Source organism: Thunnus thynnus, chromosome 23 (genome assembly GCF_963924715.1).
Source record: "Thunnus thynnus chromosome 23, fThuThy2.1, whole genome shotgun sequence".
Lineage (NCBI taxonomy): Eukaryota > Metazoa > Chordata > Actinopteri > Scombriformes > Scombridae > Thunnus > Thunnus thynnus.
Genome location: NC_089539.1, coordinates 15,343,348 through 15,363,755, shown reverse-complemented (window position 1 = coordinate 15,363,755; position 20,408 = coordinate 15,343,348). Strand labels below are relative to the sequence as shown.

At 39.8% G+C, this 20,408-nt stretch overlaps 1 protein-coding gene across 6 annotated transcripts in view; it reads right to left on the bottom strand.

Annotated features, from left to right (window-relative positions):
- Nucleotides 1-20,344, bottom strand: part of lrguk (leucine-rich repeats and guanylate kinase domain containing) — a 36,578-nt gene extending 16,234 nt beyond the window's left edge. Inside the window, exons 1-21 of one of the 6 annotated variants that reach the window (XM_067582256.1) lie at nt 20,173-20,344; nt 19,578-19,722; nt 18,890-18,991; nt 18,601-18,682; nt 18,333-18,433; nt 17,964-18,045; nt 17,717-17,841; nt 16,334-16,477; nt 15,763-15,843; nt 15,398-15,484; nt 15,106-15,212; nt 14,326-14,445; nt 13,316-13,412; nt 11,108-11,221; nt 9,982-10,183; nt 9,100-9,216; nt 8,031-8,191; nt 7,607-7,695; nt 7,117-7,185; nt 6,008-6,117; nt 4,432-5,696 (exon numbers count right to left, since the gene is read on the bottom strand). In XM_067582256.1, the coding sequence (XP_067438357.1) occupies nt 5,473-5,696; nt 6,008-6,117; nt 7,117-7,185; nt 7,607-7,695; nt 8,031-8,191; nt 9,100-9,216; nt 9,982-10,183; nt 11,108-11,221; nt 13,316-13,412; nt 14,326-14,445; nt 15,106-15,212; nt 15,398-15,484; nt 15,763-15,843; nt 16,334-16,477; nt 17,717-17,841; nt 17,964-18,045; nt 18,333-18,433; nt 18,601-18,682; nt 18,890-18,991; nt 19,578-19,706 (2,343 nt within the window). In that variant the 5' untranslated portion in view covers nt 19,707-19,722; nt 20,173-20,344 and the 3' untranslated portion in view covers nt 4,432-5,472. Of the gene's footprint in view, nt 1-4,430; nt 5,697-6,007; nt 6,118-7,116; nt 7,186-7,606; nt 7,696-7,996; nt 8,192-9,099; nt 9,217-9,981; nt 10,184-11,107; nt 11,222-13,315; nt 13,413-14,325; nt 14,446-15,105; nt 15,213-15,397; nt 15,485-15,762; nt 15,844-16,333; nt 16,478-17,716; nt 17,842-17,963; nt 18,046-18,332; nt 18,434-18,600; nt 18,683-18,889; nt 18,992-19,577; nt 20,152-20,172 lie in introns of those variants that run through there. The other 5 variants (XM_067582258.1, XM_067582257.1, XM_067582254.1 and 2 more) reach the window with 5 other exon arrangements.
- Nucleotides 20,345-20,408: the final 64 nt, after the last annotated feature.

Below are 20,408 nucleotides of genomic sequence, written 5' to 3'. Positions count from 1 at the left end.
AAAGAACTTTGCCCAAACAAAACAGTCTAATTAATCACAACCTATCTGATCAAAGAAGAAGTAAACAAGATTACAAATCTGACCAGACGTTCGATGGCAGCTTTCAATATTTGTTACGGAAACATTTTTGACTGTAGCAAAATATATTTAGGTTCAATGCCCACACTGAAAGTCTCTAAAGCTTACTAATTAATACATTATATCTCGTTTGTTGAATCTGTACAAAAACCCAAATATAAAAGCAAAACCTGGTCTTACAGGGCGTTATGTGAGGTACTCTCTACTTTCAGACAGAGCTAGGCTAGCTGTGTCCTCATGTTCTTTATGCTAAGCTGAGGCTGTAATTTCATATTTACCGTACAGTATCAATCCTCTCATGAAACTCTCAGCAAGAAGTATATTTCCCAAAATGCTGAATTATTCCTTTAAAGCTACTATAGGATGTGATGAGTATATTATTGGAAAAGTATCTCAAAGGTTAATGAAGATGCCATTTAAACAAATAATTATATATGAGTCATTTAAGACTATTTACTGTACAGGAGGCACATAAAAACCACAATATATATTTTAGTTTGCTACTCAGCTAAATGATGAGTACATGAACGAGGGCCAAGTTTGCTCTGTGAGACATCCTGCCTCCTCTGTAAATCTGTATATTGTGAAAAGGTAAGTTCTTTAGTATGCGCTGTGTATTGATTATTGCAATTACACATGATTACGGTTATATTATCCGCACTGACTGTCTTTAATTACACTAGAGAGCAAGAGGAAGAGTGGAGGAGGAGCGAGAGAGAGACAGTGGAAGTGAGAGAGCGAGAGAGAGACACTATACAGATAGATAGATGAAGCGAGACACTGCACCAAACTAATTAAAACAGAAACTTTTTGTTTCAGCAAGTTGACAGGGAATGAATCTGGCAGGGAATTAATCTGTCCGCAGGGAACACAGTGAGGAGTTATACACAGACACACACACACACACACACTCATAAGGAGGTGCAGTGCAGAGTGCCGTTGCCATAGTTACCGAGCATGGCGCCACCTCATGCTGCAGAGTTAATGCAGACGTGCGTGTGTGTTTGTGTGTGTGTGTGTTTGTGTGTCTTATTTAAGCTTTCATTATATCACCGCCCTGACCTATTCCAACATCCTGTCCACAAGCACACAGAGAGAAAAGTTGCAGAGATAAACCCAGAGTGTTCCTGCTGAAACAGCAAAGTCTTGGCCATTGGCTACATCCTCCAATCTGAAGCTCTTACCCTTGAGGTGAAGCATCATTTATGCTTATGTGGTGGGTGATGACATACTGAAAGGACATACGTATTGGCAAGTAAAGCTAAGCACATCAAGTCAAGGCCTAAAGCAGCGTTCCATTGGTTGTATATAGCCTGGTTAACTCTTGTATGACTATGTATGCCGTGACCATGGGTGTCTATGCAGTGAAATATGTGTTAAAAGCATGTATGCATGTGTTTGTGATGTTAGGGCAGCAGTGGAAGAAGTATTCGGATCATTTATTTATGTAAAAGTAGCAACACCACAATGTAGCAATACAGTGTATATAATATTTCACTCTGAAATGTAGCAGTAGAAGTATAAAGTAGCATCAAATGGAAATACTCAAGTAAAGTACAAGAATTTTTATGGTAGTCAAGTAAATTTACATGGTAACTTTCCGTCACCGTGTGAGATTGATTGAAGGAGTGAATTAGTGAGATGAAGGTATGTGAAAGCAGGGTGGAGAGTCCAGAACATAAAGGACTGTGCAACAGTAATTCATCCATGCAAACGTCTGGTAATCAAAACAGCAAGTTCAGCACAAATCCAAAACACATGGGACCTGTCTGCTCTCATAGCCTTTTACCTAAACATTCTCCCTCCTCTCTTTTGAAGAAACTGTCAAAACAGATTTACACAAACAGACGTATTGATGCAAGCTAATGTCAAGTGATATCGATTCTTCAAGCCACTTTTGCTTTTCTCATGTTGGGAATGAGGAAAGAAAGGCAGCCATAGACTGTTATGTGGGCCAAGAACCATCAAAGATGGAGAATATAATTTGATCTCTGTAGGGAGGATGTGTATGTTTGAGTAAATGAGTGTAGGTGTGTGCCTGTTTCTACCTCACACTGTGCACCCCATATGTGCGAAGGTTAGTTAACACGTTTACAGCAACGCCTGTAACATATTATTGTACTTTTACAGACTATTTTCCAAGTCCATTCACAGCCTCATAACCCTTCCACTCCCCTCCTGTCTTTTCACAAGACATTTTAAAAGGAAAACTAGCTGTATCTCGTAACAAATCATGGTCCCTGTAAAGCACGGGTATAATTGAAAGCTGTTTGAAATACTGTGGCAGCTCATAGGGCTCAATAGTGGTTGTGTCCACCTGGCGCGAAGGCCTACTGCCTGAAAAAAAAAAAGCACTGCAGGAATTGACAAGAAGTCAAAATAGGTAGAAAATGGAAGATAAGCTCTAAGTAAGTCTATATTTGACTTCCAAAAACAGCACTATATTTAAACAGTGAACATGAGCATAGCACAGTTTCGGCCAACCACTGACAATTCCAGTCCGTTTTTTGAACTATCTCAGAATGACAGCAGGTTCAGCCAGAGCTTTATCCTGTGTTGGCACAGTGAAATGGAGTGTGGAAATAGCTCTGGCAATATAAGAGTATCATTAAACTGAAGCTGACTGCTGAACATGACTGAATACATTAGCTGTCTAAAGACCATCTTTTACAGTCTAAACCATCTCTTACAGTTTAAACACCAAATAGTAAAGATTTATTTGGATCTTTAAAAGACTTAAAAAATTAAAATCACATGTAGTATACTCATGTTTTTTTCCATCGGAATGTGTATATTTGACATATTCTTAATAGAAATCGAATGTTGCCATCAGGACCATATATACACAGTACAACGTTCAGTTCTAAATTGAGAAAATTTGGGGAATGAAATAGTAGTTTAGTATAGTATAGTACAGTACAGTACCGTACAGTACAGTGCAGTATAGTATAGTATAATGTAGTGTAGTGTAGGGTAGTATATTATAATTTAGTGTTGTAGTGTAGTATAGTATAATATAGTATAGTGCAGTGTAGTATAGTATAGTGTAGTATAGTGTAGGATATTAATAATAATAATATAGTGTTATAGTATAGTATATTATAATACAGTACAGTATAGTGTTGTGTAATGTAGTATAGTTTAGCATAGTAACAGTAGAACAAGGGTGTTATTCACTCAGTCAGTCAAACTGATGTAGTGTGATTCCTGTTATTTCTTACAAAATCCTCTCTGGAATGAAATTATAGATTAATGCTCCTTCTTTCCATAGCCCAAGTCTAACAAATATCATAAAAATTAATTCATAACATTGGGCACTTCAGCTTGGTGTAAATTGATAACGTGCCTCTGCATATCTCCCCCATGACAACTCTTTCCCGCAGACATAAATCTCAGATGCAAGCTAGTCTTTGTTTCTCCCACAAAGTGTTCTCTCCTTGTCTCTTTGGTGTTGCTTTCCTTGGGAGTTATGTCTGGATGAAAGTGTGTGACATGTTTATTTTTCCACAGCTGGTGAAGACAAGAGGTTCGGTAGACAGTGCATACACACATAGTAGATGCTGTTTAAATAAGCTTTTTCTGCTGTGGACAATGTTTTGTAATGGTTTATGATGCGAAGAGAGCTATTGCCATTACAGATGTTACTTTTCTGTATGTGCTTCAGGCAACAGTGATTTACATCACTGTCATCAGAGGGCAGAGTAACGATAATTTGTAACCATGAGATTTACAATATACAGTACTCATTCACTTTTTCTTTCAATTCAAAATTTGTGGGCAGCAGTGGATGATGTAGTCATGCAATATAACATTGCAATGAGGTAGGCACAAAGACAGTAACAGATGTAGACGCATCAAAAATAGATTAACAAGCTGGGACAATGGTAGGTATGATAGCAGTCTGGAAAACAGAGGGTAAATGTGATTACACATCAACACTTGCAATGACTTCCCAGTCACTCAATATCTCATCTGTGCTTCTCTTTTAACAGGCTTTTGCGTACCTTCATCAAGGCCATAGTTGCATCCCGTGTAATGTTAATGCACAGGAAGACGACATGTTAGTCCATGATGAGCTATAGTAAGGGGTGCAGACTGCAGTGTAAGTAGGTTACACCTCAGGGGCCCTAAAGACACTGTCTGGTTTCAAACAGCCAAAGAATTATGACAGGGTTGCAACATCTGCTGCCTGAGAGGAAGACAGACAGTGATAGATGGCCAGGTGTGTTTTGTGTGTGTGTGGAAGTGCCGCATACACACGTACAGCCCAGATAACAGAGCATACATACTGTACGCGCACATGCGTCTACAAGCAGACCAGTGAGGCACCAGTTAAATAAGCAATGCATACATCTGTGACAGATGACAATGTTAATTTACTGTGAATCAAAAATGAACACAATATGCGCAAACATACGGGTGCACATACTGTATGCAAGACACACAATAACTGCTAAAAAAAAAAAAAAACCCTCACACACAGACACTAACTTGTTTATGATGGCTCACTGTTCAATAACTGTCAACAACTTCCATATGAGCACATTTCCAGTTGAATAAATAATCCCATCAGAAGAGATAAAGATTAATGATGTATTTATCATCCCATGACAAGAGCTCCACGCTACACATAAATGATCAGTATCAACATGTCAATGCCAAATCCAATTTGATGAGATTACTGAAGAGTAGGAAATATAATGCCACTTCCTTGTCAGGAAAATTAATGCTGCATTTATAAAACATAACATGCACCATGTACTTTGAAGACATGAACTTTTCCAGCTGCCATAATGAATCTGTACATATTATGGTTAAAATGCAAATAGAGCTGGTTGCTTCGACACACTATTTTTTATTTCAGCATGACTGACTGACAAATGCATCAATCTGTGTGAGTGTCAATGTCACACAGGTGGCAACTGCATCATCATGTGTGTCAGCATTATGTAAACCAGTAAGCCCATTATTATATGAAGAGGAAGAGTACAACTTTACTTATAATTAAACTGTAGTTACCTTATGTATGGTCATTAATGTCATCATTTATCATGCATACAGAATATAGCAAGTGCAAACGATCCAGGCGTGTTGTGGCACGAGCAACAGATCACAGGAAAAGGCAAGTGCTGACAGTGAAACCTCAAGTGTTTGGTTTGGGCGTATCACATCAGTCTGTGTAGTTTGTGGTATGATAGCAACAAATTTGTGATTTTGCGGTTGACTCTTCAGATTTGTGATGTTACCTTGAGGCAGAGCTTATAGTTTGAGTACTGTTTCATGTTAAGAAAAAGAATTTCACTGATTGAGACACTTTCTGTTAATGTTGAAAGCATTTTAATTATGAATATGTCCGACTTGGTTTGCTTTCAGACTTTCAAAAACCCTTAAAAGCTATCCCTCCCTGTTTGCCTCTGCTTCCTCTCTTCCCGCTGGGTTAGGGCTGGGTGAGGGAGCCGGGCTGAGTGCTGCAGGGGTCTTGCGTCCAGTGGGGATTGGTGGCAGGATGGGCTTGACGTTGGATCCGGGCCTTCTTTCAGAAGAGGGAGTCGTGACAGCAGCTAGTTGATCTGTGCCTGGGCGGGCAGCATTGGGGGTTTGGTCAGATGTCATGTGGTCTGAAATGAAAATATTTGACTTGATACAAGCACAGATATAGAGCCACATCAACACTGTAATCCGATTTTGTTCTGATGATGTACTCACAAAACTCATAAATAAATGACAAAGGTAAATGTGAAAAATACAGATGATATGAAATAGTGTTAAAACTTGTAACATAAAAATAATAGTAGAATAAATGACTTGCCTAAACTATCTCTTCCTTTCAAAAAATAGCATGCATACCATCTGTCTCTGTTTTCTGTGCTCTCTCTATATTTCTATAAATAGAAATTCCCTAAAGTGATAACAAAAAACAACAACAAACCTTCCAAGGTATGTCCCTGGACAGACATGTCTAGTGGCTCCACTAAGCCAGACAAGGCCCCGGCTGAACTGGGTACAGACAGCACTGAACTCGCATGAGACTCATCTGAGCTGTTTGTGAAATGAGGAAAAGAAGGAATGGAGAGAATGACAAAGAGACAGATAAGAAGAGAAAAGGGGGAACACAAAGAGGGACCAGTGTTTCCATGATGGTGCTCGATGATGACGGAATTAATTGCTCGAATGCCTCAATAGTGTGACTTCGGGGATGATTGGTACTCATTTAACAAACAGGTACAGGTTTATGTTATTTATTTCGGTTATGTAAACACAAGCGCGCACACACACACACACACACACTCACAAACTCACAATGCAATGCAAAAATCCAAAACGAAAAATACAACAGGATCCTCTGTTACAGTAAGTGAGATAGACACTCACAAGTAGAGACACATCCCTATTATGAAGAGTGGTGCTAACAAGCACCTAGATGCCTGGAATCCTCTATAGAAATACTGAAGGGCTGAGTAATGCTAACTGTACATACTATGGGTATGTATCACTCTGACCACGTTGACAGAACTTGAAGATTTTCCACAAGTTTGGTGAAACTTGCCTTCTGAGAACATGAAATACATTTCAATGGAGCACAAATGTATCTAAAATGTAATCTAAGAAAAGATACTGAAATAAATTGTGTGGACATGCACACACACATACTATATCAACGTCTGACTGATTAAATTCATATTTGCAGCCAATTTGTGCGGTAAGCCTGTTTATTAAGCAAGTGTACACACTGGGGAGTCAAAAAATCAGCAAAAGCCATAAAATCTGAATTTATGAGTGGGTGTATTTGTGTGTACTCAATGAGTGTTTGTGCACGGCTTTTACAGTACCAGTAAAATGAGCTATATAAAAGTGAACATATGTTGTAAAAGGAGCCCAAGGGAATAATACAGAATACCACTACAAATACAGTTTTCTGCTTCTAAATCTTTAGCTTGAGATTGTTTTATAGGAAACAACAAGACTTTCTCTAGATAGTCATGCCTCATTTTAAATCATACAACTATAATGTATGTGTGTGTGTGTGTGTGTACTTACCTACTGTCTTCACTAAAATGGGTACCAGGATCATGACTCAGTAGTGATGATGGTGCTGTTTGAGCAGAGCTGAGGTAAACAAAAAAATAGGACTAAATTTAATCATTCTTCTTCACCGCTATAAATCATATGGAAAAGCAATTACACCCTTATAAGGACATAATCTGTTACAAAAGATGAATTTTGACTTTCAAAACAAGTACAGCCATTCATTCTTTGTTTAATTCAGATTAAAGCTGTGAACAGGTGACAGGTGAATTTTAGAATAGCTGAGAAGAGAGCGCACTACACAACCCCATCACATTAGCAAACTAATTCAAATAATTTGGGCACCTGCCACTTCACCCTCAAGGTCAAACAATAACCCAAAACAAACCATCAAAATGCAGTTAGGACAAGTGCTCAAATTAAACCAATTTGGCCCAGCTGAGAGAGTCCACTTTAAATTAAGCTCTAGAGTGCAGTGAAGTGCGTGCCACTTATAATGAACCTTTTGAAGAGCTGGCTGTAGACCCCTGGACTCCTCCCCACTATAGCCTCTCTCACCAGCTGCTCACGCCTCCTGATGGAAGCCAGCTCCTGCAGAGTAGAGAGTTAAAGACAAGAAGCAAGAAGAGTAGTTGAAGTGGGAAGGTGAGAGGAAGGGCAGACAAGCAAGAATTGCAGATGAGAAAGAGGAGAGGAAAGATGATGTGGAGGGTGATTTAAAGGGGGGAAGAGAATGGGGCAAAAAGGGAAGGCAAGGGGGGCATGGAAGTGATGATGTATGGTAGTGGGATGAGAAAGAAAGCAGCCTCCTGTTAGAGGATTGGGGATTATTTTACCATAAATTTGGTTGACTCTAGATGTCTATTTAGCATTCGCTTACAAGCTTCATTACCGATAAATTTTTCATCAGACATCATGTAACTCACAGCAGGGCTCTTCTGAGGGCTGAGCTGTGCCTGGATCTTGGTAAAATAGTTTCTGTAGGAGGGATCTGAAGGGTCCAGAGCTGTTGCAGAGAGTGACATAGTGCCTGATCCTGACCTTGACAGGTCTGAGGGTGGCTTTTCCTCTGGCCCGTGACCTGAGGCTGGGAGAGAAAGAGACAGACACTGTATATCAGTACCATGTATGGTATGGCTGTTCACAACACACACACTTAAGGCGCCTTTAGAATGTAAGTTTATCGCATGTCACATTGTGTGAGATGCCTATGATAAAGTCTTGGTTGCAATCTGAGTCAGACTGTAAGATATCAATATGAGGCATGTCAGATTCAGATCAAAGTTCTTTTTAGTTTCACATCCATCACTATGGTTTTTGTGTGCCATGAATGCATTAAGGAGAACGAGTGTGTTTCCCCCCTAAACTTTGTTTAAATGTCGAAATGTCACAGTGTATTCTGTGTCATTTCATGTCGTAGTCTGATGGGTTTGTTTGTAGACGTGGGTTACAGCAGCAGTCACATTGTGAGAATTTGTCTTTGGTCACTTAAGCTCCACATCAGTTGCTGGTGCATGTGAGTCACAGTGTGACCTAGGATCATCATTATGGATTGACTACCAAAGATTTGACCATGTGTTTCTCTCACAACTGTCAACCTTTGTCTCAGACAAGGGACCTTTATGCAAAGGATGCATAGACTGTGTATGCACGTATGCACATAAACAGATAATGCACCATGTAGGGGCAGACATACATACATGTCCAAAAGATCCAAAAAGAAACTCAAAACAAAACTATACTCAGTGACATTATTGATCTATTTAGACACCAAATCCAACTGAACGCCACCATAAAGCCCCTATACAATATGCACTAGAGTATTAAAACCTTTCTGTCTACATGCTGTGAAATTAATAGGCATTTATATTTTAGAAAAAGACTGCACAAGGCACTCTTGACTGCACTTTGCATCCTGCGCCTTGATTCATAAATTAGCACCCTGATGCTTTGAATCTGCTAACGGGTAAGCTGAACAAATAAACAAACACACACCTGTGGATGTGTTGTCTGGAGACGCTCGGCTGTTGTTCTCTCCTTCTCCCTGCTCATCGAGCAACAGGTAATCCTTCACTACCTGCCCCAGCATCTGGTAGGCTTCTTCCCAGTCATCTAAGCGCACACATACACACACACACACACACACACACACACACACACACACACACACACACACACACACACAAAATGTGCTCATGAACAGAGCCAATGCATATTCTATCAAACAGTAATGAATCAAAGACATGGGGATGATGACCTTAGTATAAGGAGGTTCTATCAAGCAGTGCATAAAAGTGATGAGTGTCCCGTGCTCCCTATATGTTCATCTCATTAAGAAAACAGCTTAAATGTCTGAGTGCTTTCATGAGGGAATGATAAACACAGCTATTCTGCGGCTATGTGCCCTTAATACATCTAGTAATTGGATTTAAAGTGTAGTGTATGGATTTTAGTGAAGTGTGTTAATTTATCTAAGGCTGTACCAATGACACATGCACTGCACTAAGCCAGGGTATTTTTAAATTTGTAAGGAACCACAATGACAAATGAACAAACCAATCACACCAGACTTTCACATTTCTTTTTTGCTAACACCACATCCAAAGGTTGAACATGGAGAAAGAAAAATCTCCACTGGGAATCAATTAAGTGTTTTTTTTCTTAGCTTAAAATGGATGATTGTTAAAAAATTAATTGTGAATATTTATAATTACACATTGTACTACAATTAAACATGAATTAACCAATTAGTACAATGGATCTGATTAGTCACCAGAGGGGATTAAACTATCATTATTATATTCTATACTGCACACTTGAAATAATAGCTAATACCATCTGTTAACATGAAAGAATACATTTCAAGCCATGTCTTACCACAGGGGATAACATTATCAAAGAAGCCTGGCCGTTGCCTGTTGAAGTTGGCGTAGAGTTCTATACGTGACACGGCCATGTCGACCTGTGCCGGGGTGTAGAGGCCGCGGCTTTTCAGGTGGCCCGTGTACTTCTCCAACTGGGTGGGGATGAGCAGGATGTATCGAGGCTCAAAGTGGCTGTTCTTCAGACTCAACACACCCTGTAAAGACAGACAGTTTGCTTTTCTGTGACAGAGGGTTTGATATTCTGTTAAGTGAAACTTTGTTTGAACTGTGTGATTCACAGCAACACGAAACCTTAATCCACACTGTGCTATGGAGACTTTGGGAAGAGAAACAGAGTATTTAACAACTGAAATCCACTGGAAACACACTAAGCTACACAGAGAGGTAAAAACTATGTAGTATTTAACAGTATGTGTGTCTTACCCCGAATCACTGAAAATATCAACTACCACTCACTACCCCAAGGGGTGAAAACAATTTGTCACTATTGCTCTTTGAAGCAAATTTACAGATATTTTAAATACCTGCATTAGTTAAATAACACTCCAGCAGAACAAAACTTATGCTGAAAGGTTTACAGCTGTTTTACATAACTGTCTAACAAGAAAAAAATTACTGAGTTTTCAAGAAATTGCTCATAAAGCAAAAGTGTGTCTTATCATGTTAGATGTGCATCAGGACTCCCTGCGGGTTTCAGCTGAGGAGTGTTGGTGGATCAGAACACAAAAATTAAGTTTATTTCCCAGAAGATTAGGTTAGCTGAGGATGGCTTAAGTTTATTCTATTTGAAGAGCTGATCAGTTCCCCTAAACAAGCAAACTACTAAACATATTCTCACATTCACTGTAAATTTAATAACTGTATAACTGTGAGACGTTTAAGGATTAAAGTTTAGACAACATACTGTTTCAGGGCTTTGTAAAGAATGCATATATTTGTTTTTATCTCACTGGCAGTGTGTTAGAAACTTTATCTAACATTTTGTAGCATATATGCAGAGCATGTTTTTGGCACATCCTCCATCTTTACTGTACTGTATGTCAGTGTAGTGGCTTTACTGACCAGATATGGTATGAGCCTGCTTGATATACTCTCAAGCACAAGTTTTCCATATGTACCTCTAGTTCCATATGCACACAGCAGGCAAGTCCTTCTCTGGCCACGTCCTCTATGGAATCTCTGGTCAGACCGTAGCTGTGACCCCCGTACTGCATGGTCTGGATAAACTTACCCTAAAAGGGAATTTCCAGTTATTACGGGGAAGAATGAGAGAACATTTTATTGCACCACTTTATTGCCTTCATGTTACCATAGCAATGAGCTACATTTATCTCCTAAAGTAGACATAATAATTGATCGGCGTACACATCCCCAGCATGTTCAGTCAAGATTAACAACCTGAAGTCATTTGCTCACCTGTGACATGAACTTTTGACCTGGTCGTCAGGGCAAAAATCTCTCTCTCTTGGTTACTTCTCACACATGACCCTTGACCTTTTGTCTGTCTTCATTTGGGGAATTTTCATTTGAACAGCGTAATTTATAACTCTCAACAAGCTTATGACTCATCCCAAATACATGTGGCGACATCACTAAAACAACAAGAATAGAATTTAAACCTATAAATACAATGAATGAATGACTTGCTATGGGTCCCAAAAAAAGTTACCTTGTATGCATTTCACCACAGTCATTGTGTTGTTGTTTCTGCAAATGTAATTTTTGAGTATTATTCTTGAAGTATTATTTTATTTAAGCATGTTTTGGGTATATTATTGTTGCTTGCTGCATTTAAAATCACAGCCATTAGAGAGCGCAGATTTTGTAAAATCGTTGGCCTGTCGATTAAATGACCACATGTGGAGCCAGTAGCAGTGAACATTATGTCAGCAGGAGACTGACTAACTTCGCTGTGCTCTTTTTCTCCATTTTGAAAACTGCATACAGCATGAAAGGCTGTGTTATACAATGATAACGTAGAAAAAATCCATTAAATCCATTAATTGTGATCAGTACATTTAAAAGCTGTTACTTTTTACTGATAATTTACAGATGTCGTACACCATGTCCCTCAAACGTTTTGTTTTTGTGCCTCAAGCTTCCTAAATAGGTCACTGAAAAGCATCCAAACACTCAATTATAAACATAATTCTTGTGATTCCATATTACCAGAGTTGGTAGCTATTCAAACAAAATTACACAGCAGCCCCTTCCTTGTGTTTACAGCACATTGAAGAGTATAATAAGTACTGAGGACTGCTGATTGGGATTAATTTTGTGTAAGAACAGTCACAAGAAGTGGATTCAAGAGGTTATGATTGCATAGTTACTGAAAAGCACATCTGAAGGAGCGAGGGGGAGAGAAAGAAGAAGAGGGCAGCTGATACATGAAAGGTGAGAGAATGAAGAGTAAGAAGGGGGAAGACTGGACGGCAATAAACCAAGAAGTTGGCAGCAGGAGGGTGGAAGGAGAAGAAGAAGAATGAACAAATCAAGTAGAGGAAGGGACAGACTGTAAAGTTAACCTGATCCACCTCCTTCGTAGAGAGAAGACAGAAGGCATCAATACCAGCATCAAAGCCCTCACTGTGTAAATCACTACATGACCCAGACCTCTGTTCTTTATCCCCCACAGGCAGCTTGACACGAGGGACAAAATAGAAAACAAATGTGTCCCAGACCTCAGGCCTCAGGACTCATTTTTCAAAGTCTAAAACTGTAAGTCCACTGATTTGATGCTTTGGTTATATTTAAAACATGTCAACATACAGTCTGTGTAATGAATGAGAGTCAGTTGCTATTGATTAACACAAATACAAACAGACCATGCAGATGAAATCAGAGCCTGGCAATAAGAGGTGTATTTTGTGGAATTTTGACCCAATATTGGCATATGATGGTGTTAAAAGCATCGCAGAAGATGCTGTAATAACTTTTCCTAAAGTAAAATTTAATTAATACAGCCATAAAAAACTCAGTCCAACTAAAATGTATCTTTATTAAACAAAATATCAGCCAGTTAAAGTATAGTAAATCCATTCAAGTAAAACTAATTATCTCAAGTACTCAACTCATTATGGCCAGTGGGAGAATTCAATTTGAAACTTGCAGTTACATGAATCAAGTGCACCTTTTCAACCTTTTAAAAATCCCAGCGTACATTTAATTAACTCATGCTTCAGTTTTAATGTTTGCATGATTTATGAAACCGAGCGCACAAGATTATTTTGAGTGCAGAACTCAAAATAACCTTGAGACCTGTATTTTATAGTCAATCCTGGAGTCTGTGATGTGCAAAAAAAAAGCTTAATGACAAGCTTACGCACCATGTGAATGATATTCTGAAAGTCTTCTTCACTGACAAAATGATAATCACTTCCATTCTCTTCTCCAAGGTAAGGCCCCCTTGTGGTATGACAGGTTCTGTGGGAACAGACAGGAAGCGCACACACTTAAGCACAGAAACACTCAATCTGGACATTTCATGCAACGTATCCTGCCATTTTGATTTATGATGTCTAACTATGTGAAAAATCCTGGACCTGCAACCACTAAACACAGCAGGTAGAGGGGCTAAGAGCCAGAACAAGACCCCTGTGTGTCTGGAATGTTCCAGACAGTAAAACCAACCACTTGATGAGAGCCAGGAATATATCATTACCTATAGATATACTGTAGGTTTGACTTACACACTGCTGCATATGTTTGGCCCCCGCATTTAAAGGATTGCTTTGGATTTTGTCAAATCTTTTTTAATACAGTACTCACATGCCATAGTTGCACTACAAAGGGATCACTTCACAGTCAGTATGGACAGGAGGATTGATTACAGGGAATAATAACTCATATGGCATGTGAGTATTGTATTAAGATAGGCTCCAAAAGAATCCCAGTTCATCATGTAATGTATCCAGGCTCATATGGTTCCTTTTTTCACGATGTAATATGTATATAACATATTCATTTATATCAAAACTTGGATTAGGGTTGCTAGTGCTGTCAGTCCCAGTGAGAGCACTCTATTTTCTAGGCCTGTGCAGCTTTCAAGTCATTGTTTTGGTTCACCACACTCGACAGTGTGGTTAATATCTTGGGCAGCATTACACGACACTATGTGAAAGCTGAAAAAGAGCAAACTGACCGAAAACTATTGTTTTACTTGTCATACCATTGATGCCACTGTCTACAGGATCTGGAGAGTAGATTTATTTGGAAAGCATTAAGGTTCCCATTGACGTAACTTGTTCTACATCTTAAAAAACACAGAGCAGACAAGTAATTTCAACATTTAACATTTCAGTGATGATATGTGTACTCAAATAGAGCAGAGACTGACCCATAGGCAAAGTATTCGCTGAACTCTTGGCACAGTCTATGGGCCAGCTCTCTTTTCCCACAGCCTTGAGGACCAGTCAGCACCAGCATAGGATACGGAGAGTCTGCACTGGGAAGAGTACTGCTTGGACAAACACAGGTTTCTGATGAACTTTAACCTTACAGATATGTTCACCGCTTCAGATTCAGTTATCTCTCCTACCTAAGATGTGCAAGACTTTGGTAGGAGAGAAGTATAATAAACCAAGAAGTCATTTTTTGAAAGCCACTCCTACAGTCAATATAAACAGGAGCCTTGTGGACAATATGGATGTGCTTTTTCTAGGAGGCACAGAGGGGAATGGTAAATTGACTGTAGCTGCAGCGTTTTATTTGCTGATGATGGATGTTTTCAAAAAGTGCTGATACATGAACTCATTTTTCTTTCTTTTAGGGAATAGATAATATGAGCAATACAGAAACACTGCAGATAAAGTGCTGCTCATGCCTGAAAAACAACTTTCTCCGTAGCTGATTATAAAAGATATCTATGATTATGACTAATCATCACGTTCTGATTGTTTGTAAATCTTCGCATTTAAAGCGCACTTCCCAAACACCGCTTCAGCTCTTTGGCTCAGTCAACATTTTTGAAATCACTTTCCATTAATATTACATTAAAGGAAATAAATAGTTAATGTTACATGAACACAATATGCTGGGCAGTTTTAACTTCAGATTTGTACTACACAGGACAGTTCAGACGTGGGAATATTAAACAATATCGTATGTTCGTACCAACCTATCATAGAGAACCTGAGGCTGCATCAGCTGATACACCAGGTGGGTCATGTGATCCCTGGCTGCCACCACATCCAAAGGAGGGTCATACTTGTTTATCGATGATACCTGGGATTCAAGGTAAGTAACCGAGCATCATAAACCACCCCACATCCAAGAAAATGAAGACAGCTGCATTAGGTTAGTGGCAATCTCTAGCTATGATATCAGTGTAGTATTCTGATGTCTTGAGCTATGTGTTGAACCTCTGATCATGAAATTACCTGAAGATTAATCATTATGTTTATTCATACCTTGTCTTCAGCTGTGACTTTCTCTTGGTCCAGCACCATCAGATGTTGAAGGAGGAAGATGACTGACAGCCGGTAATCTGGCTGCTCCTACCACATCAGGTTCACATGGCCAATATTACAAAAAACATGCTGTGAAGCTATACATAAAGCACAAATGTTTTCTGTGTTTCATTGGTGAACCACCATCAATTTTACCAAGCAATGTACAGATGGAAGGCATAGAAATTTAAGTGCTAACAGGCTGGGTACAGAACACATAAAGAGTAGATGCAATAAAATGGATCTCTACCATGGTCAGTATAAGCAAATGCGATGGAATGTTCCCACAGCAGTACAAGGTAGTGGTCAGTATAGGCTTAGGTTACCTGTACAGGGTTTCTCAGAAGATTAAGGTCCCTCAACAGGAAAAGATCATGAATGTGCTTGCACTCTTGAATTTCAGTTATCTGAAACAAAAACACAAATCTCTCTGTAATAGTTTATTCGCAGTTATCAAAATTTTAAATTTGTTGAGCGTCAAAGTTGATTTTCAATGTTAAAATGTCAATGTCGAAGGTACAGACAGTGGCAGAAAGGGCATACTCTGTACTTGTCACTTGTGTGACATTTTAACTCATTCACCCGGACCAGAATTTCCAAACTGGCCAGTGTACTCACTCTACTCACATTTTGACAATATATTTAATACTAGATATACATTTTATTCAGGATTGAAGACAATTTCAGATACCAAAATTGAAAAATCCTTATACAATACTGTTCATTCATAGGGTAGGCTATTCATAATTTCAGTAAATGTGTGATGCAGATCTGTATTTGTATTTAACATTTCGATCTCATAAATTAGCTGAATTGCATTTTAGACTCAGGCTGACATATTGTATTTCTGCTGTAACCCAGTGCTGATACTTTCTAAAGCTTTTCCCAGATCAATACCAGGTTTTTCTCCAGGTTGATGGAGCCCAGCAGGTGGAGGTTCTGGAGGCCAGACAGACTGGTAACACGGTTCAGGGACAAATCGAGAACTTTCAGACTCTTAAGATTCTCCAACCCTTCGATCCTCTCCATCTGGTTCCCCCTCTGGACGCAGACAGGAGAGAGGACACATTTAAAAGAGGCAAGTACATGATAATCATGCATATGCACGCTCACATAAATGGCTTCCAACCACCACCTCTACTTTATATACAGTCAATGATTCCCACTAATCAATATTAATGACATGCCATGGTCGCTCTGCCGGGTGCCTGAACCTTCCTTCCCCTCAGTAGTGAGTTGAGTGGCAGGCCTGCATCTCTCTGCTAGATCCTGACAGGTGAGGACTGACAGCCAAACAGCTGGTGAGGTGCTAATGCAGCACATAAACCAGTTAAAGAACCAGACCTGAGCACTCCTCTCTTGTCAGGATCTCCAGCCTACTTCGCACCTCATTCCACTGACTAAAGTTGTTATCAAGCCGTCTGGCCACACCTCGCCCTGCTCTTGCCAAGCATGTTGCCTGGCAGAGGGCTGCTGTCAGTGGGGGTGGGTGACTGCGATGGTCCCTTGAAGCTCTGGGTCAGTGCTGTGATGGGCTGGGAAACAGTCTGGCTGACAGGGCCGTGCTGTTTAGGGAGGCAGCATGAGAGGTAGAGGGGTCAGGGATGGGATTAGATGGATGCTGGACGGACAAAGTGTGTATGAGTGCGCATATGTGTGTGTGTGCGCTGAACTTGGTCCAGGCTTACTCAAACACCAGCAGCTGGTCCCAAAGCAAAGCTACAGACAGGGGAAGACACAGCCGGACCGATGGCTGCTGACAATGAGGAAACACTGATAAAAGACAGAACATGCATGTGCGCACACGTGTACACACACACACAAGCAGAAAGAGAGGGAAAGAGAGAAAAGGCCTGCTGTTGGACCATATGGTGATTCTCGAACAGGGGGCCAAGGTTTTACTGAATGTAAAAATGCAGCCAAAAACAGAGACATAACGAGAAAGACAGAGAGGAGAGAATAGAGAGACACAGGAACAGGTGAAATTGAACATAGATAAGGTGAAATACAGGGCACAAGAACTCCAAAATAACTCCCACTGAGTGTGTGTATGTGTGTAGATACTAGACAAGACAAGGAGGAAATCATCCCGCTGAGAAGTGATGACATACTGTACATGTTAATGTACAAGCTGCCAAGCGATGGCAAAGAAAGACAAATGAGGTTCAAGCTTCAAATGCATGTTTGTAAACCTGTGTTTATGTGTACGGTATTTACGTCTCTGTGTGAATGTGCACTCTCGTTTATCACATTTTATGACCGCAATACAGGAGAACCTACAAGGCAGAGGTCTGTGAGAGGCAGGTTGTCCAGGCCGTTGATCTTTGAGATCTTGTTGTGTGCCAAGCTGAGTTGGGTGAGCTTGCAACAGCGCTCAAGACCACTGATCTCACTGAAGCTGTTGTCTGAGAATGGAGCATGTTAAGAATACATATGTTTGTTTTGACATAGTGTACTTTTAGAGACATTGTCATATGTGTTTAAAAGGTACAGAAAGAGGCTGTGGGGTTTGTGACTGACAGGATACGGTCCAGATCCAGTTTACAAAGAGATGTATAGGCAGACAAATCCTTCATTTTTGTCATACAGTTGTGGGAGAAATTGACCTCCTGAAAAAAAAAAAAAAGTAGCACACTGTGAACAAAAGTAACAAAAACCACATTAATATACATCTCACTAACGAAATTCTTCAACTAAATCCATAGAGTATGGAAAAGAATTTTTTATTCGGCAAAGTTCACTGTCATTCAAGGGCAGTTAATGCCTTGTAAGCATATTAAAAGTGACTACAGATGGGCTATGGAAATCCAGGCCTATCTTGAGGGAATAGAGACTGAGGCCCGAGCCACCAATCAAGAGTTGTCTTTTACTGTCAGCTCAAGGTCCTGCCTTATACCTTTAGGTTCTTGGGTGGCTGGAATCCAAAGAAGTTGGAGATTTGATTGTGAGAAGCATCCAGGATGATGAGGTAAGGCATGTGGCTCACACAGGATAAATCTAGTGGTTGACAAAAGTTTGAGTAACTTACCAAAGAATTTAAAAAGTAATGTAAATTAATGTGTTAATTATATCTTTTTATACAGTATCCCTCTGCAAAACAGCCAGAGCCTCATACAGATAGGAAGAGAGGAGATGCAGATCATGTGATTCTAACAAAAAGTCACCTTTAATTTTGTTGTATGGCAGTTCCAGCTTTTGAAGATAGACATAATTGCATAAAATGGAGACGTCCCTGAGACTGTGACTCTAGAGTAAAGAAACATAAAACCCTGGTTAGTCTAAATCAATCTCAAATTCAAACTGCAAAGGGCATTGCCAACATAACATCAAGACACATTGTGATTGTAAACAGATTTGTCAGGGATTGCTTCGTCTTGGTAGATAAGACATTAAATACACATGCAAGCCAAATAAATGTCATTTATGAATGCAGTCTGTGCGTGTATGTCTTACAGGCAGAGACAGGTGGTGGTAGAAGTACTGCAGTCCAGTGCAAATGCGTCCAAGGTGAGATACACAGCTGGACACCACCTCAGCAGTTAAAACACCATCCTTCTGTTGACATAAATAAATAAATAAATAAATAAAATGTAGTGTTTTAATAGAATAAACTGGTATATGCTGTGGAGGCCTTGCAACATTTACAGCAGTGCAGTAGTTCCCCTGCAATAATAACGCAATTACAAAATTGGAGTGAAGAGGGCATATGGCATGAGGCCACTATAAGCATGTGGTCACAGCTTCCTGCCTCTACAAGCACAAATGCACATTTTCATGCAGCACATCCACACACAGACTATGCCTATAAAGGCTGCACAACACTATCTTTGCCGTCCATGCAGCTATTACTGTATATGTTGCAAACAATCAACTATTTGACCTTGCAGTGCTGTTTCACATCCCCAGACCTCTTGTGCAAGGTTACCTGCTTAACCTGTTGCATAACGGAACAAATGTGGAGATTTATTCCCAGTTTTTCATCCATCAATACATTTACTGCCTTTTTTTTTAACGCTGAATCATTCAACTTGTAGTCATGAAAACAGTAAAATGAGAGAAACTGAAAAGAGAGTTCCTAAGAGGTATGCAGACGCACCTTAACTAACTGTTAACTAGCTGAGGTGTGGTAGCTACTCCTTACCTCCATCTCTTCGTTTTCTTCTGGCTCCTGGCAGCTGGGTGCCTCTGCTAAGCGAGCGTCTGTGAGGGACCCTGGGGGACAGCAGCAGCTAGGCGACGCAGAGGAAAACTGTCGACTCGTTTCCTTCATTATTTCATGATGAAAGCTCGGCGAGAAATGACACTAGAGTGACTCCCAAAGCACTTAAAGTCAGGAATTTGTGAGGTAAAAGTTTGAATATCCGTCCCCCAGTTTGTTAGCTAGCAAGTTAACACTAGGTTTTAACAAGGCGCGTCGCCTGCCTCCCGTTGTCGCTTAGCAACGCTAAAAGAAGTGAAGGTGAAAGGAACTATGGGTCATGTAGTCTGCTTGCACCCAAGAGCGATGGTGGATTGTGAGCAACTCGACAGGCCTGCTTGTTGAAACTTGTAAAGAAGTAAAAAGTAACATACTAAGTGAAAACCTTTAAATATACATACATCCCAGCCACATAAATGTGAGGTAGTTATAGTAGAAGTATTACTTACAGGTATAAAGCAGGTGTAAGCAGTTTGTTTTGTTTCTCAATGAATCATAAATAAAAAGACGAGCCAGTTACACTGTTTACAGTCCTTACCTTATTACTAAAGCAGCAGACTTAAAATTCTGAGGTAACACCCCAGAAGATCAGCTAATAAATGGACCTTGTGGTCAAATTGTTTTCTCAATAACTAAATAAATTTAGCTTATGTCTAACATTAGTATCAAAAGACCTCTCGATTGATTTTCCAGCAGACATTCTGACGTCACAGTAGGAAGAGCTCAGGTGTAAATAATAAAACTAACGATGGCTGAGTTCCATTTAGCTACTTC